Source organism: Poecilia mexicana, unplaced genomic scaffold, assembly GCF_051168715.1.
Source record: "Poecilia mexicana isolate PSO_F unplaced genomic scaffold, ASM5116871v1 scaffold_15, whole genome shotgun sequence".
Classification (NCBI taxonomy): Eukaryota; Metazoa; Chordata; class Actinopteri; order Cyprinodontiformes; family Poeciliidae; genus Poecilia; species Poecilia mexicana.
Window position 1 is genome coordinate 19,007,452 of NW_028263384.1, and position 17,270 is coordinate 19,024,721.

Genomic DNA, 17,270 nt, shown 5'->3' on the forward strand with positions numbered 1-17,270 from the left:
TGTCAAATGGCGTCTGTTTATTTTAATCCATTAATTTCAACCATTCAAACAATAAATTCTCACTTTTAGATTATCCAAACTGTTGTTTCTTAAAGTTTGTAGCTGTGCATGTCAACCCCGCCATACCGACACTATTTAGTTTCAATTAGTTTCAATATAAATATACTGAAAGTATAACTTTGAATATAGTAACGCCGCAAAGTAATACAGGGATAATGCCCGTCATATTTGGAGAATGAGCTTCTTTGCTGTCCGTAAACAGAAACCACGTGACCACTGTAGTCGCCTGTCAGGAGCTTTGCAGCAGCGGGACGAATGACGGCTCCGTTAGAGGAAGTTACTGGGTGCAGCTGTGCTAGAATGTAACCTTATACGAGTGGGCAACGTTATCGCGGCACAGGAGAGGTGAGTCTGCTACACACAAACCAATCATTCACAATAACCCAACTGCAAGTCTATCACAACATGCACGTGATCGAGATCTTCTAACGGCCTCGTATCAATATTCGGGCTACAAACAAACTTGATAGCCAAGGCCTGTGCTAAAGCTACCTAGCTGCCGCCGTTTCGGAGATTTAGCTCCAAGTTTAGCTCAAAATATATGTCATAAATAATCCATGTTTTGAATTGTAAGGCACCCGACGTCTTTGAAGCAAAGAGTGGTGGTAAGGTTTGTGACAGCGATTTACTGTAGGGGCATATTTTTTCCCCCTAAAAGTAAAGCATGCTAGCATCCATGATGGCGTTCTAAAGCGGATTGTTGTCCTGCAGTGCTAGCCTGCTAGCCTGCTAACACGCTTTAATTGATTCAGTGAGGCATTGTTTTGATTGTAAATTTTATGGGTGGATTTTAGCTTAGCCTTAATGAAAACAAGCCTTAACCAATCAGATTCCCGTCTTGTTTTATGGCGCACAGGCTGTTTAAATGTGGCTTGTTGCATGATGTGTAGTCTTTGCGGCTGTTCACCAGAAAATATTGGATACACGTCATCCGTCGCCTTACGTTTAGCCCATTTTACAAATTGACCACTAAGAGTTCTCAAGTTGAATTCGCAGATAAATACCACAACTCGTATTTAGATTGTTGTTTGCAATCTCTGTTAGTAAACATGAGCAAGTTTAGCCAGATGTTGAGCAACTCGCAGTAGCAAAACATAAAGTTTGGTTGGCTCAGTTTTTTTTTTAATTTTAATTTTAATTTTTCATTTGCTTACAAAAGTTAGCAAATGCATCCTGATTCTTATGTTGAAGCAAACAATTGCAGCTGAAACGATATTAAAATTTTAAAATAAAACCGTGATTATGTGTATACTGTACTGTGTTCAGTGTTTGAAAGTCCTACTAGATTAATTTACATTTTACGTGACTTGCTTTAGACCTTTTATTCAGAGAAAAAGTAATATTTGCTGTGGAATATTTGCACAGTTAAATGTAAAACATTCTGCTTTAAAACAAAAGTAACATTCGGCATTTCTTTTCTAATTAAAATTTGTAGTTAAATCCTGAAAATAAATGTATAAATTATGATGAAATCTTCATTATACACAAGTTCAACAAGCAGACACTGACATATCAAATCGATCAGTTACTCTTCGGTACATATGTATTTGTCAATGTTATGGAACACCCTGCTTGCTTAATTTAATCAATGTCCCTATCTTTGCGCAAATCAAACATGGTTTTGTTGAATAAAAATCACAATAACAAATATCAGGTATGATTTTTACAAGGAAAAGGAAAAAAAATGTGTAAGTATTAATAGTATACATGATTAAAGCCTTGTTGACGGTTTTCTTAACATTAGGAATGTAGTATTTTAGTTCCTGCCACTTATTCATACTGTGTGTTTGCCGTTTTGATTCAGGAAGGCAGCAGCATTCATGGATATTGTGGACACCTTTAACCATTTGATACCCAGTGACCAGTTGGATGAGTCCGTAACATTGAATCAGAATTTGGAATGTGAAGCCAGTAATGAGTTTGGGACAGGATCCAAACTGGAAGACTCTCTAAAGAACATGCTCAGTGACAAAGACCCCATGTTTGGAGGTGCAAGCACTCAGTTCAATCTGCTGGAAAATGAAGATCCTGCTTTTCACATTGCTGGCTCAACAAGTAAGTCCAAAGCCAAAACATAAAAATAAAAAAATAAAAAAGTTGAGAAAAATGATCTTGTCTAGATTTTGGGTTTGTGCCTTTAAAAACAAAAATGTAGAATTCTCACTCGTTTTATAAATCTTTAAAAACAAGTTTAATAAACATATCTGTAAAGATTTTTTTTTTCTTTGCTGGTTTTGCTTAGTTAATTTTTAAGCCAGTTTGACCTGAGTTCAAACACTGAGATGCTTTTGAAAGATCCTCATGGTAACCAGCTGTGTGTACATAGGCCTTGTTTTATCAACACAAGAGCACTTGCTGGTGCGAGACCCGGTTTGATAACGTTGAGTTAAATTAATAGTTTCACAGTAGCAAAAAATGGCAAAGAAACAAAACTGCATTGCATGACTGCTGTTCTGTTTTTGTTCAAAACAGAAAAGCAACAACTGTTCCTGAAGCTAAGAAAACACATTGATTATTACAGTGATAATGTCATCTATAACATATGTTTATTTTGATTTTAATACGTAGATTAAAGGGGGGAAAATGTCAAAATTTTTAAGTAACCATGCAAAATATTGCACTGTTTTGCATTTTTTTGTTTTTATAGAGAAACACAAGTATATCCAGTTGCTTTTAGCTGGTTGGTTTATTGGAATGTTAGCCTGCAGCCGGGTGCTTAGCAGAACTCATACCTTTCCAAGTAGTTTTAATATAGTATTATCATAATAAGAGTGATTGATTTAGCTCCTTTATTGTACACCACATGACTGCTTGTCTTTTTCAGAAGCTGCTAAATTTGCCTTTATTGCAAGAGGGAAGAGAGCGAAAAAGTTTAGTAGCCTTTCTTTAGCCAGCTGACCTGTACTGTGCAGCTGCAGGTGGAAAAGGAGCTCAGCTGAATTAATTGATAATATACTCTTTTTTTTTAACATTACGAATAATATATTAGAAAATATAAGCAGTTTTGAAATGGGCTTTTGCGAATATTATTCTATTTTGATATCTTTGACAGGCCCAAGCCTTGTCAGCAGTATGTGTAGATCAAGACTTTGTTTTAAGCACAATAAAAAGCCAGTAATATTTGTCACTGTCATTCAAAAAGTCAGCATTTAGAATTCAGTTGTAGTTTACTCGCGCTTTACGTCGGCATAAGGAGCAGCTAGATTCTTTCCTCTTTGGTTTTTGTAGGTCCGCGTAGGGATTCAGAATCTGCAGGCCTCTCTAGTGAACTGAATGTTGCTGAGACCTCACAGGATAAACAAATCACTGGCAAGCAGAAGAAACATCCCAACAGTTTAGACTACGGTAAGTAGGGAGTCATTTAATGTTAGGTGAAATGTTGATTGGAAACGCAACAAAAAAATCATCTGGTGATCAAAAAAAGAAATTTCATGATTGAGCGGTGATCATCTGGCCGGAAACTAAAAATTTGCTGTTGGACTCTGAAAAAGAAAAATGTACCTAGTGATCTGATAAATTGTAGATTGCTTCAGTTATTTCAATAGATGTTTGTTTGTTTTAGAATTGGTAGTTTATTTTTAAGCTTAGATATACACGGGGTTTGATAAGGAAGGCTGCTGTCGATGGACAGTCTGCTGCTCAACATCGTCGTTTGAGTCTATAAAATGTTTGTTTTTATGCAAATATTTAGTAGAAATTAGTTAAATTTTTACACTAATAGTTATTGAGAAAACAGAAGAACTCCAGATATGAGAGCTTCATCAAACAACACAAAACCTAGCTGTGATACGCAATGCTGCTTTATTTTATTATTTGAACTTTTAACCTCTGTCAGACACGGAACATAAAGCATAAATCTTTGCGACTTGTTCACACAAGTTTAAATACTTCTTTCTTTAGTTGATGTTTTTTTTTTTTATTAAGACAGTAAACTGAAAACATTTTCTTTATTGGAAAGACTAAAGTCAACAGGTCCCCATTTCAGTGGTAGACCACAAACTCTCTGATTGGTGCATCTCCGATGCCAATTTAATCCTTTTAGAAAAACTGCATATAGATATTATGTCCAGCTCATAACAGTCAGCGAGAAAATTGTTTACAAATTTATTAACTAATCTGCTGTGAAAACCCTTCCCACAAAGGACGGTTTTACACAGGGAAAAGTTTGTTCTTTAAGTGTTTGGTCGTTAGAGAGCTTTTTAGCATGTAGAAATTTGCTTAAAAGACAAGGAGTCATATTTGTTTTGTGTTCCTTCTGCTTCAGATCATAGAAGTGTCAAACAGCCAAGGATGTCCAAGAACACCTTAATCAGAGGACGACCAGGAAGGAGACGCGGCAAATGGCTCAGCAAGTCTTTTCTCATTGAGAAAGGAGTTAGAGGCGCACAGCAGAAGAAAGAGTTGACTCTGGGGGGGCGCATTAACATCAGCGATCTCGACAGTGGACTGTGGTTGAATCCTACAGTCGAATTGAGACGGCTCACTGTCACAATTGGCGGATTTAAAATTGAGTTGCTTCCCGGGCCCTCATACACGCACAGCCTCGACATGGGTGAGCCGGCGTGCTTCGAGGACGGCTTCTCTTATGGTGGCGACATCGACATGGCCATTTTGCCAGAAGGTGCTGTTTGCATACAGAATCCAGTGCAAGAAACCCCAGCTCCAGAAAATGCGTCGGCCGTTGATGTAACGGAGAAGAGCTTACCTGATGATGCAAATCTCGGTTTAGGCCCGTACGTAAACCCGAACGACGTGCAGACGTCAAACGGGACAATAATAGAAACAGTCTCCACACAGGAGGTGAAACCCGAAGATAAGAAGAGTCCAGTAAAAAAGAAAAGGCCATTCCATAAGGGAAAGGACGGCGTCAAACATCCACTTAGCATTCAGAAAGACATGGCTGATGAAGATAAGACTGATGGTAAGGAAAAGCTTCAAACTGCAGCCAAAACACCACCGAAGCCTAAACAAGGAGCAGCACTGAACAAGAACAAGGAGTTGGGTTCATCCAAAACAAGCCACACGGATAAGGAGCATAAAACGACCCAAGACAAGCCATCCAAAACCAGAGAAGACCTGCACAAAATGAAGTCTATGAAGGACAAACAAGATGCTTCTCCTTTGAAAAGGCACGTAGAGAACACACACAGTGAGCCCGCTGCTAAAGTTCAGAAGCTGCACAGCGGAGGCGAAGATAAAATGAAGCCAAAATCACCAGGTACACCCAGCTCGGCTGCAAAGAAGATACCAGTAGCGGCTAATCGCGCTGGCGATCATCAGGGAGCAGCTAGGCAAAATAATCCTCACAATATCGCAAAAGCTGAGCATCACCACCAAAATCCAGGCAATTATCTAAAAACTCAAGATGGAGGACAGGAGAAAGCCAAAAAGCCTGAAAAGATTTTCCAGAAACAGAAAAGCAGGAATTCGAGGAGCATCTCTTTGGATGAGCCAGAGCTGTTTGTTCCAGATAACGCCCCCCCTGCAAAGAAGGAAACAGTTGAGGAGCAGCCTGCTGACACTGAGAGCGTCTGGGATGGAAACAACTGCTGTGGGTTGTGTAAAAAACACCATAATAACATGTGAGTGTTGCTCTCTACCTACATATGACATGTACAATACCTGAATTCAGGTTTCGAGAATCATCTTTTTAAACACATTTATGCTTCGCTTAGGTTCATGGTCGGATGCGGGCGTTGTGATGACTGGTTCCATGGCGACTGCGTCGGTCTCGACCTTGCCAAAGTGCGCGAGATGGAGGAGGAGGACCAGATGTATGTGTGCTTAAAATGCTGTGAGGAGGAAAGTAAGAAGGTGGATCCTGAGCCCTCGGCAGAGGCCAAGCCAGAAGCTCATGAAGTGCAGGATCATAAGCCGCCTCAAAAACCCCGTCCAGGGTCGTCCCAGTCGCTCGCATCAGGGGGCGTCAGACCAGTAAGGAAGGTAAGCAGAAGTTGTTTGGGAGGTCTCAGTTAAATAATCAGTTTTTTTTTTTTGTTTTTTTTTTTTGTTTTTTTTTTAATTTATCTGGTTTTATTTTACTAAGATGTTTGTTTCCCCAGCTAATTCATCCTCTATTAATCATAGCCAGTGTTTCCACTATGTAAGGGTTTGTTCTTTTTTTGTTTTTACTTTGGCTGGCTGAACGAGAGGTGTTCACTCAGGTGTCTCAATAACACATTCCACTCACGCATTCAGTTTCTCACACACTAATCTCACCTACCAAATCTACTAGCTTTTCTGTGTCACTGGGGACTTTTCTTTTAATGCACAGTTTGTTCTGTTTGTCTTAATGAATTGTCTAAGTAGTATATCTAATGCACTTCGTTTCTTTTTATTTTGAAACAGGAGACAGAAAGGAGACAGTCTGCAGATGTCAAAGAAGCAGCTCATAAAACAGGTGCGGATAGCAGCTGGTGAATGTAAAAAAATATTTCTGTCTAGTTCTGTTTTTAACTTTATTATGTTGGCCTTGAGGCCAGAAGGCTTCCTTGGTTCAGCTTCCCTGTAGGAATATCCAAAATATTTACCGGACACTGACGTGGAACAGCATTCTGCAGTAGTTGGTTTTATTTTTTATAAATATTATTCTGTTTTATATATGTATATATCTTTAGGGGTGTTTTCCAGACATACATGAGAGGAATTTAAGCACTTGCATATTTGATCAAAAGCACGTTTTTATTAATAGAAAATAATTTTGAGATTCACCTTTGCAGACCATTTCATTTCTAAAATACTTACTTTTTTTGGCTATTTTCAGTCATATACATTTAATTAAAATGTTTTTTTAATATATATATATATATTTTTTTTAATTTTATTCATAATTTTGGCTTGATTTTTGATGCTTGAAATTAGGACTAGAACAATTTATCAGATTAATTGTGATGAATCAATTATTAACTTACTACTCAACATATTTAGTAATCCATTAATTATTAACTGGAATAACAGGCTTAAAAAAAATTCAATTTACTAAAAGAACAACACTCAGAGAAGTAATTAAGTCAAAATTGTATAAACATATAAATTTTGCATTTAAGGTAAAAAAAATAAATAATAAAAAAAAACTTTAAATGTGTTCTACACAGAACTCCTCAAATGGCATAGCTTTAGCTTCACCTAGTTTAAATGTTGCAAATAAATGAATAAAAAACTCAATTAAGCAACTTTTGTTCTCTACTTATTAATTCATTAATTGAAAAATTCCTCAACAGATTAGCTCTACACTGTATTGCTGTTAAGTCAAGCAGAAAGAGCTGAGCTTTTCACATGTTGCTGATGCAACCTTTACTCCAAATGGTGAAGCATTTATAAAAGGAATGCTATGTTTTTGCATTTTGGGCGATAAAATGCTTATTTCTTATTTAGAAAAGCAGTATTGTTTTAATATGTTTCTAATAGTGTATACAAATCTTTAAGTGGTGAAATAAAAAAATCTGCAGAATGTTCAAATTTTTTAAAAATCTGATTAATTGTTAGATTATTTGATAGAATAAACAATTACTAAAATAGTTGTTGCTGAAATTTCTGCTGAAGTTAAATTTGATAATCCTTTGACATATTTTTTTTTGGTAACTCACAGTTTTAACATTTAATATTTATCACCTAGGCTGATCATATTTACATTCTCTCCTCGCAGGTAGTCTGTCCAAACATGAATCTAAAAGCAAGGCTGTGTCTTTGACTTCGAAGAAACCCGTGTCTGTGGAGGCAATCAGGAAAAGTGTGCGTGATTCCCTGAGAGAAATTCTCACACAGAGGTCAGTATATTTTAGAAGTAAATCCAACTGTTCATCCTTTCTGATCGTATTTCCATGACGACTCACTTTCTCACAAATCAACCCTTTGACCTCACATCTCTGTGTGCGCGCTGTCAGGAGCGAAAAGGGGAGACCCTTAGCTCCACAGCATTAACAAAGAAGTGATGCAATGTGTGTCAGACTTTCCCCTTAAAACCCAATATCTGGGTGACCTCGGGGTCATTTCTCTCTTGCAGGCTGTCTAGTTACATTCAGTGTTTCAAATACAACCACTTGTGTGCTATTTTCTACTGCTATTCTCTGCAGAAACTATGGGTCACATCACAAACTTTGCAACGTCTTATTATAAAGTTTTAAATGTACCCAGATTATTTTTTTTTTCATAAAATATATTTAACTGTCTTAAATGTGTATATTGTTAACTACAAACTCCACATTGCAAGAAAGTGCTAAGCACCATTGAAAGGAATTTATACCCAGATATTTTAATATTGCCTGCAATAAAATGCTTGTTACTTAAACTGTGTGTAAAATTGCAAGTTTACGTAAATAAAAGCAAATTGTTCTCATGTCAATACTTCCATCTCTTCCGCAATCAGAGACTGAAGATATAAAAAAGGTTTAGTTAATGAAGATTTCAGTGGTTATCTGAATATTAGAAAATGTTATGAAGTGGTGTATATAATATAAGGGTGGATATAAGCACCTGAGTCATGCTGGGTCTGAAAAGAACCAGCTGTTTACCTAATCCGTGTAGGTACATTTAAATTATAATAAAATTAAAAGTCTCACTCAAAGTAAGACACTTCTCCCTCTTCTGCTCAGTTTTTGAATTTTACATTATATATTCTAGCTGAAAGAAATTGTAACAACTATTTGTCTAGAAGCGCATCTTGCTGAACATGCAGAACTTTTCAGAAGATCTGCGTATTTTCTAAATAACTGACATCTCGTTCATTTTAGGTTGAAGGATTCAGATCTCGACATCCCAGAGGAGAGAGCCTCTGAGGTTGCCAAGAAGACTGAAAGAGAGCTGTTTCAACTTTATAAAGACACTGACCACAAATACAAGAACAAGTACAGAAGCTTGATGTTTAACCTAAAGGATACAAAAAATAATGTAAGTGCGTATTCATGCCAGGCTTAATTCAAATGTTTGCCATTACATACCACCTGCTTTTAGTAATTTGTAATTGTTTCCTTTTGCAGGTTCTGTTCAAAAGGGTTCTCAATGGGGAAATTTCTCCTGGTAACTTAATTCGAATGAGTCCGGAGGAGCTGGCCTCAAAAGAGTTGGCTGCCTGGCGACAGAGAGAGAACAGACACGTATGTGATTCTTAATGTTTTCTGTTTGTTGCGCACACGGACGACTTGTACTGGCCTTCTTGTTGAGCTTTGAACTTAGAAGTGAATCTCAAGAGGTCATTTTTACTCTATGTTGAAAGTTTACATATGTTTGGTCAGTTTTCTTGAAGTATGCTTGCATTTGTAAGAGGGGGGGGGAAAAAACTGAAATGTGTTTCTTCTGTTTTAGACTATTGAGATGATTGAAAAGGAGCAAAGAGAGGTGGAAAGACGACCCATTACTAAGATTACCCACAAAGGTGAAATTGAAATCGAGAGCCAGGAGCCGATGAAAGCACCGGAGCCTGTAGAGGTAAATGCCAAAGTTTAAAGCAAAAATAATTTTTCTTTTTCTTAAACATGGCCAAAAGCTGCTTAATGATACACCCTGAGTTGTTTTTTCTTCTTCTTCTTCGCTTTTAGCTTGAGCCTCTCCCTAAAGTGACTGAAGAAGTACCAGAACCCCCCAAAGCCCCGGAAAGAAAAGAAGAGAATACAAAGGTTGAGAAAGACACTACAAGTCAACACAAGTCTCACTTATTCGATCTGCATTGCAAAATCTGCACAGGTAAGAAATTATTTTTCTGATTGTGATCTTACAAATCAAGTTAGCATTCCAACCATCCAACTCGGCGTATTGTATTTTCTATTATAAGGTCGTATGGCGCCCCCAGTGGAAGAGGCCCAAACCAAGGTGGCTAAAGTTGCAACCACAGTGGTACGGAGGCATTCAGCTAAATCAGAGGAGGGGAAGAGCACGCCGCCGCCTCCAGTCGACGACGACCTGCACCTCACCGTTTTGAAGGAGAGCTTCAGAAATGCCAAATCAGGCTTTGAAGCAAGGTGGGAAGCACTGTTTGACCTCACATGTATGACTTTGCCTCTTGCAAGTTTTTCTCACTTTTTTTTTTTTTTTTTTTTGCTGCAGGTCAGATCACGTGGCTGGAAGAGATGAAGAAGCCGCTTTCCTTTCCAACTTGAAGTCCCTGTGGCGAGGATTCATTCACATGCACTCGGTGGCAAAACTTGTGACAAAAGCTTTTCCCGTCTCAGGCATTTTGGACAACTTATCGGAGGTAGAGTGGATGCGGAGAAGCATGTTCAGATTCTCTCGTAAAAAGTAAACACTACAGCGAAGTGCAGTTGGAAATAGGCGTTCAGGTGCAGCCTGTGAGAAGTGTCTGGATTAGCAGCTGTGCGCCTCTTACACAGCTCAACAACACTCAGGGAGTAACTTCAACACACACAAAAAAAAAAAAAGTCAGAAAGGCTCAAATCGTTTGACTGCACCGTAAGTGGCTGTTACCTGTGAAGCAGGCACAAGAACTGCAGAGACGTGACCCAGATACTTGCAGCGTCCTTGCACTGCTTAGAATTTTAATACTGTAAAATAATAATAATTAAAAAAAGCAACACAATTTTACTTTGTCAAATAAAAATTAAGTATCCAGTGTTGAGAATGAAAATCCTGATTGATGAATCATAATTTGTATTGACACATGGAGCATAAAATCAGCCAAGAAAAGCATTCAGACTTTATTTTATTCACTTTCAGCGCTGAAAGGAGACGATTTTACCATTACATTCGAGAAGAGTTTAAAAAAAAAAAGTCTGTGCAGCGTCTGAGGAGAAGGAGGAGGGTAGCTGATTATATGGACTGAAGACACTCCCTGAAATCACACCATGTCTCTGAGTCCCTGATAAGTTTCTGTTTCTCTGAGGAATGGACCTTAGTGTCTAACAGAATCAAAAATATAGCTCTTTACAATGAACCTTTTGTCTAACAGCATGCGACTCTTTCTCGACGTTGGTAAAGCGTCTCAACACCAGTAAATAGCTTTAAGTCTTTAAACAGTTTTTAAAAATCTGGTAAATTTGCGTTTCTAATTTTGTTGGTTTGTACTGCGTTAAATGCCTTTTTTTTTCTTTTTTTCTTTTTTTGTCTCAATAGGACCTTCCAGACAGCATCCAGGTTGGTGGAAGGATAAGTCCTCAAACAGTCTGGGACTATTTAGAGAAGATTCGGGCAACTGGGACAAAAGTGAGTATTGGGCATTTTTTCTTCCTTTAGAATCGAGCAAAAGCTAAAATATGAGGTAGCAATCTCCACCTGAATTAATTTAGTTTAAGTATCTTGATGGACGTGGATGAAACGTCAAGGATTTTACTTCATATAGAAGTTTTCTAAGTTGGATTCCAAATTTTTTCTGCACCTAACATTTATTTTACAGACTCAAAGTTATTAGGAAAAATAAGTAAATCACAGAGACACACTGAACAGAAATTAGTGGGATTCAAGAAATATTTTTCCTAGCTTTTCTGCTATGAGCGGTCATTAATGGCTTTCATTAATCACAGTTATGTCATGCTGTGTGTGGGAGAGCAGTCCTGTTCCCATAAAACACCATCTTTAGTTATTTAGGACAAAGCCAAAATTATTGCAGAGATGACATTTTAAAGTTCCTTCAGCATCTTATATTAACGATTAGTGCAGGTAGTGACTAGCTTTACCAAAAAAAGCAGTTTTTATTTGTATTCTTTGAGAGTGTAGATCCTTACTTTCTTTCTGAGAATGCCAAATTGCCTGCCAACATTTTCATATTTCACCAGCTGAACGCTCAATAAAACAAAAATGACTGGTGTTTTTTTTTAATGGGTCAGAAGCTGTGGCCTGACTTAACGTGGATGCCTAATTTAATTATGCAATAATTTATAATGTAATTAAATGTTGTTGTTTTTTTTAACCAACACATGGACTTTGTTTCATTAAAGGAGGTGTGCCTGGTTCGTTTCTCCCCGGAGACAGAAGAAGATGAGATCTCCTATACTCTTCTTTATGCCTACTTCAGCAGCCGTAGGCGTTTTGGGGTCGTATCCAATAACCTGCGACAAGTGAAGGATATGTATCTCATTCCCCTTGGTGCCACAGAAAAAGTTCCTCATCAGCTTGTTCCCTTTGACGGGCCAGGTAACTAGGGCAAGAGAGCGTTTGTAATTGTCTTGTTTTTATTTTGTGAACTTACTCATGCAACACTTCGAAATAATCGATATCTCTGATAGGTTTGGAAAGCAACCGTTCCAATCTCCTCCTTGGACTCATCATTCGCCAGAGACCAAAAAGAGATTTCCTCAATGTGGACGTGAATGAATCCACGAGGATTGTCCCAGAAACCAAGCCCATCACAGTAACCACGAAAGTCACAAGAACCACTGAGGAGGAGGAAAAATTGTTCCTGTCTTCTCTGACCGCTTCCCTCAAAAAAGAGGTGGAAAAACCCCTCGATACTAACGAAGACGAGCCTGTTGCCGATTCCTCTGAAGAACCGGCTGCGGCAGAGGAGCCAGGGAACCAGGAGGCACAAAAGCCGCTTCGCTTTCTTCCAGGTGTGTTAGTGGGATGGGGAGGGGAATTACCTCCTCTGCCAGATGTCGGAGATAAACCCGCGACAACAGGACACGACACCCCGAAGACCAAGCCTGCTCCCAAAACGGATGCATCAGCCAGTGACTCAAAGGGTCCGACAGCTGGTGCCTCTTCTCGTTTTCTCATCAGGAAGAAAGAAACTAAATCTGTTAGAGCTGAACCGGAGCCGCCGTGTCCGTCTAACGCGTCTGCTTCCAACACCTCCTCGGGAAAAGTCTCTCCTGTTGTGGTCCATCACACATCAATCACACTAAAAGATAAGCCCCCAGATGTATCGACTGAAGCGTTCCTGGTGAGCATGTCGGCATATCCGAGTGGCACTGAAACCGGCGGTTCTGCCTCAGCAAACAAAAGCAGCTCTGGCCCATTGTCTGAATCTGAAAAGGAAACAAGTGAAGGGAATTCGCCGCTGCAGTCAGAATCCCAGGCTACTGCAGATCACACAAACAGCTCAAAAGCTCCTTTAAGTGGAATACTGAAAAAGTCTTCAGCGTATTCCTCAGAGAACGAAGATAAAACAATGGTGCTACAAAAGGAGAAAGCCTGCCTTCCTGATGTTTCAGGTCCTAAACCAGTCCCCGTGTCAAGCAGTATTAAAAAAGATCCACTGTTACCATTTCACCAAGGATATTTGCAGCTCTCGCAGGCCAGGCACAAGCTGGAAGAAATAAATCAACCCACTTGTAAATCATTTCCCAGTAAGGAAGATCCAAGCCCGAGTCATCCTGGTGCTGCAGTTAGTCAAAATCCGAATCCTCCCGAAGTCCAAGGACATCAAGAATGGTCAAACACAGAAGCCTCTGAGCCAGTCTCTGGCAGCTGTAACAACTTAGGTGCCACGACTTCTAACACTATATCCAACTTGAACACAGAAGACCAGAATGTTAACATGCAGGGAGATCAGGACGGCACTTCAGAGGCCCTTCCTCCGCATCCCGAAAGCCTTTCAGAGCCGACCAGCCATTTATCATCTGGGGCCAGAGACCAGAAACTTCTAAACGAGCGCTACACCGACCCCTGGGAGAGGCCGCGAAACACCGAAGACAGAGACCACTACGGGAGGCACAGCTACCACAAGGACTCGTACCACGAGAAAAAGAGCCGGCACCACGACAGGGAGCGGGAGAAAAGGTACGGCGACGACGACAAGCACAGGGAGAGGAGCAGGCACCACGGCCACTCAGAAGACCGCCACGGCGAGAGGAGGAAAGAGAGGCACCACAGCAACGATTACAGCGGCCATCACAAGGACAGACACAGGCACAGGCGGGACTCTGACTACGAGAACGGACGTAGAAGTTCAAAAGACAGCTACTCGTCGTAATACTGTTGCTTTGTTTTTTTTTTTTTGTTTGTTTTAAATCCTGCCTAAAGAGTGTTTTGAGCTCTTAAGGACTTGAAGCGTGTTGATCACATGGCTGGTACATGCCACTTTTCTACACTGGCAATTGATAAAATTATTTTATACAACAGTGAAGTTCCATTTTATGTTATTAATGGTGCAGCCAAATGAGATCCCAGCTGTTTTTTTTTTTATTCAGACCAACAAAAGAATACTGGAATGGTTTAACGATTTATCTCTTCTGTATCTTGTTTATATTATACTGCTGTACTATCAGTCTCCCGGTCACATGCAACAATGTGGGCGAACGGAGAACATAAGATGAGCTCCACATTTTAGCTTGAATGTTTAACACAATATTTAATTACGGAAAATCTAAACAGCAGCTTTGTGCTTTATTTCCTATTTTAATTTCTTTTAAACTGCTTCAATGTTTTATAAGCTTTCGGTTGAGAAAGTGTGTACATTTTGGCTTGTAATATACACTAGAGATGTGTGCCTTTGCACCGTGTGTTTATGTACAGTTCATAATAAAACTAATCCTTTTGTATTGGTAATTATCAAAGTTGGGTCTTTTTTTTAAGTTGCTATGTTCAGTAAAAATATACAAGTGTTAACACACGTTTAAAAAAATGAATAGCATGATCTGCTTTTATTTAAAACCAATTAAAACAGTGTTGCCCTGAAAAGAGTGATGGGTGGCAGTCCTTTAGTTTCCACACCATACATTTGGTGGTGTTCACAGGCAGAAGTATTTGCCCACAGCTGACTTTATATTTCTTGCAATTGAGGAAAAAGTAGCAGCAGCAGAAGTTTTTTTGTCAACCAACTGAACAGCATTTGGCTAAATCATTGCAACATTTAAGGGAGGGACTATGCTTTACTTTGTAATACCAGAGAAAACAGGATTTGAAGCCCAAAGCCACAGTTTGGCAGACAATATTTACATTACTAAAACCATAACATTTTGTAGCCTTGTTCTACCTTGATGGTGGTAACCAGTCAATGCAGAGTTTTTCTCAGGTGAACATTTAAGATTCCAGCTTTGGTCTTTGATAGTGGTCAGACAGGAAAATGGGTTGTGAGGAGTGGTCATAAGACAGGGCCTCAAACCTGCGACGGCCACGTCGAGGACTGAGGCCTCCGTATCTGGATCTGGTCCAGGTAAATTAATCAGTCTTTAAATGCAGAGCATATTGAAACTTGAAGCAGATGGGCTACAGCTGCAGAAGACCAGATCAGGCATGTCAGCCTAAGAAGAGGAAACGGGTGACAATTCAAACAGCCTCACCAAAATTGGATAGTAACAGAACAATAATTTGATGTTCGTCTCAGTTTGAGCTGCAACACAGCAGGACCACAAAACCATTGATCCAACCTGTCTTGTATAAATACTATGTTGACAATTGAGAATCAAACAGCCTGCTTGGTTAATGTTACCAACCATGTCCAGTCCTGATAAGTACTGCTGACAAGATAATACTTCATGCCACAAAGTTTACATAATCTAAAATAGTTTCTAAAAGTGGATTTATCTGAACTCCAAACTCCTCATTAGTCGCCTTTAGGAAGTGGTGGAACGGGAGAGTTCAAACCTGAATGTTCATCCTACAAATTTTTAGGAATTGTGTTATACTATTATGTCCAAATTTCCTAGGAATGTTTCTAACAGCTTGTTGAATCTATGCCACTTAAGGCAGTTCTAATGTAATAGAAGGGGTTCAACCCATGAATAGCAAGGTGTGCATAATAAAATGACCAGTGAGTGCATGAATGGCCAATCTCTGGAAAGATGCTAAATTATTACCAGGACAAAAAAATATAAATAAAGTGAAATAGAGAACTTCAAATTCTTCATAAATATGATTTATTCATAATTTTTTTTGTGTGTTTTGAATGCAACTCGGTTAAATCACTATTACGCTACAAAACTACATACGGTCTTCAATAAATATCCAAAGTTGTAGATATCCAAAGTTAAGAGTTTTACTATCATTCAGTGCCTTCAAAAATATTAAAGCCTTCACTGTTTTTGTGAAAAAGCACTGGGTTCCCATCTCCGAACAAAAACACATTTCTAATACTTCCTTCAAAACCCTTTGAAAATATCCCAGAGGTGACCACCGATACATTTCTGTAAAATTCAAACCCGCCAAAGTAAGCCACACCCCCCGAGTTTAAGGCTACATATCTCTCAAATGGGTCCAAATCTTCAAACAGGATTTCCTCGTTGTTGAGAAACGCTTGAATAACAGTTCGGTTAAGACTTAAAGACACGTTATGCCATCTTCTACAGCAGAAATTGTGATTTCTAAAAGTTACTGGAAGGGTAAGTCTTTCTCCAAGATTAACTGCAATCTTCAGATTTCCTTCCTCAAGTCCAACTGAAAGGTAGTCATCATCTTCCTGTTCGGCCATCCCTAGCCACACTATCAAACCGTCACTTGAACTGGCATAGACACTAAACGAAACCTGTGTGAATTTCAGGTTTCTTGTGTTAAACCTCTGATCTTTGTATTTAATGTGAGAGTTTCCAACAAACCTGAATATGTCTGTGGACAGTCTAGTGTCGCAATGTGTTCCTCCCCATCCTAAGAGACAAATGCAGCTGTAGGAGAGCACAGTAGATGGAGATGGAGCACATATCGAGCCATGCCTGCAGTTGTTGTTTACACAGCTTACAGACTTGTTGCACTGAGATCCAGTCCATAATGACGGACATGTACATATGAATGAGTCAGCCCCTGTAGCTTTACATTGACCTCCGTTATGACACACTTTGTATCCACAGGCTGTGCCGTCCCAGTCCTCGATGTTTGCTCCACCAATAGCTCCTGTCTCTGTTAGCTCAAGTTCTCGACCATTGATTATGAGTTCTCGCAGGCCCCCGGTGAAGCTCATTGGTTCATGCTCAGTTGCTTCAGGGCAGACAAAGCTCAAAGTGGACACCCCTCCGACAAATATGTTAGTTGCAACATCGAGTGTAGTCATCCCCTCAGTCCTGTTTTCTCTAACCTCCTCGCTGTCCAGGCTGAGGAAGCCTTGGTGACCGGTTCGGCCAGCCTTCACCACATGCCATCTCCTGCCACGCAGGTCCACAGTCCGGATTGACTGCAGAACATGGGTGCCATCACCTAAATTGTATCTCAACTGGACAAACCCAGATGTCAAGGAGAGACAGAAGAAATCTCCTGAAAAAAAACAAAACAAAAAAAAAACAAAGCATTTCTATTGTTAGCTGTCAATATTTATTTTTTGTGGTGGATAAAACGGTTCAAAATATCATATTTGTAGGTATTTCTGTATAATTCTTCTTGGTAAAGCACAAAAATGT

General features: G+C 39.3%; 2 protein-coding genes across 4 annotated transcripts in view; one reads left to right on the top strand and one right to left on the bottom strand.

The window, feature by feature from the left end:
• The first annotated feature begins 286 nt into the window (after window positions 1-286).
• On the top strand, window positions 287-14,493 carry phf3 (PHD finger protein 3). 3 transcript variants are annotated; one of them, XM_014978372.2, is made up of 16 exons: window positions 287-405; window positions 1,865-2,115; window positions 3,289-3,405; window positions 4,325-5,642; window positions 5,736-6,003; window positions 6,409-6,460; window positions 7,706-7,826; window positions 8,790-8,946; window positions 9,036-9,152; window positions 9,361-9,483; window positions 9,594-9,738; window positions 9,827-10,013; window positions 10,099-10,246; window positions 11,122-11,211; window positions 11,943-12,138; window positions 12,231-14,493. In XM_014978372.2, exons 2-16 carry the CDS (start codon window positions 1,881-1,883, stop codon window positions 13,916-13,918), a joined length of 4,962 nt encoding a protein of 1,653 aa, XP_014833858.2. In that variant the 5' UTR covers window positions 287-405; window positions 1,865-1,880; the 3' UTR covers window positions 13,919-14,493. The 3 variants fall into 3 exon arrangements, with proteins under 3 accessions (XP_014833858.2, XP_014833864.2, XP_014833878.2); XM_014978378.2 differs by having other exon boundaries at window positions 1,869-2,115; XM_014978392.2 differs by lacking the exon at window positions 3,289-3,405.
• Window positions 14,494-15,924: 1,431 nt separating this feature from the next.
• Window positions 15,925-17,270, bottom strand: part of eys (EGF-like photoreceptor maintenance factor) — a 183,479-nt gene continuing 182,133 nt past the window's right edge. The window contains exon 50 of the mRNA XM_088012971.1: window positions 15,925-17,127. Within this exon, the coding sequence (XP_087869097.1) occupies window positions 15,929-17,127 (1,199 nt within the window). The 3' untranslated portion in view covers window positions 15,925-15,928. The remainder of the gene's footprint in view (window positions 17,128-17,270) is intronic.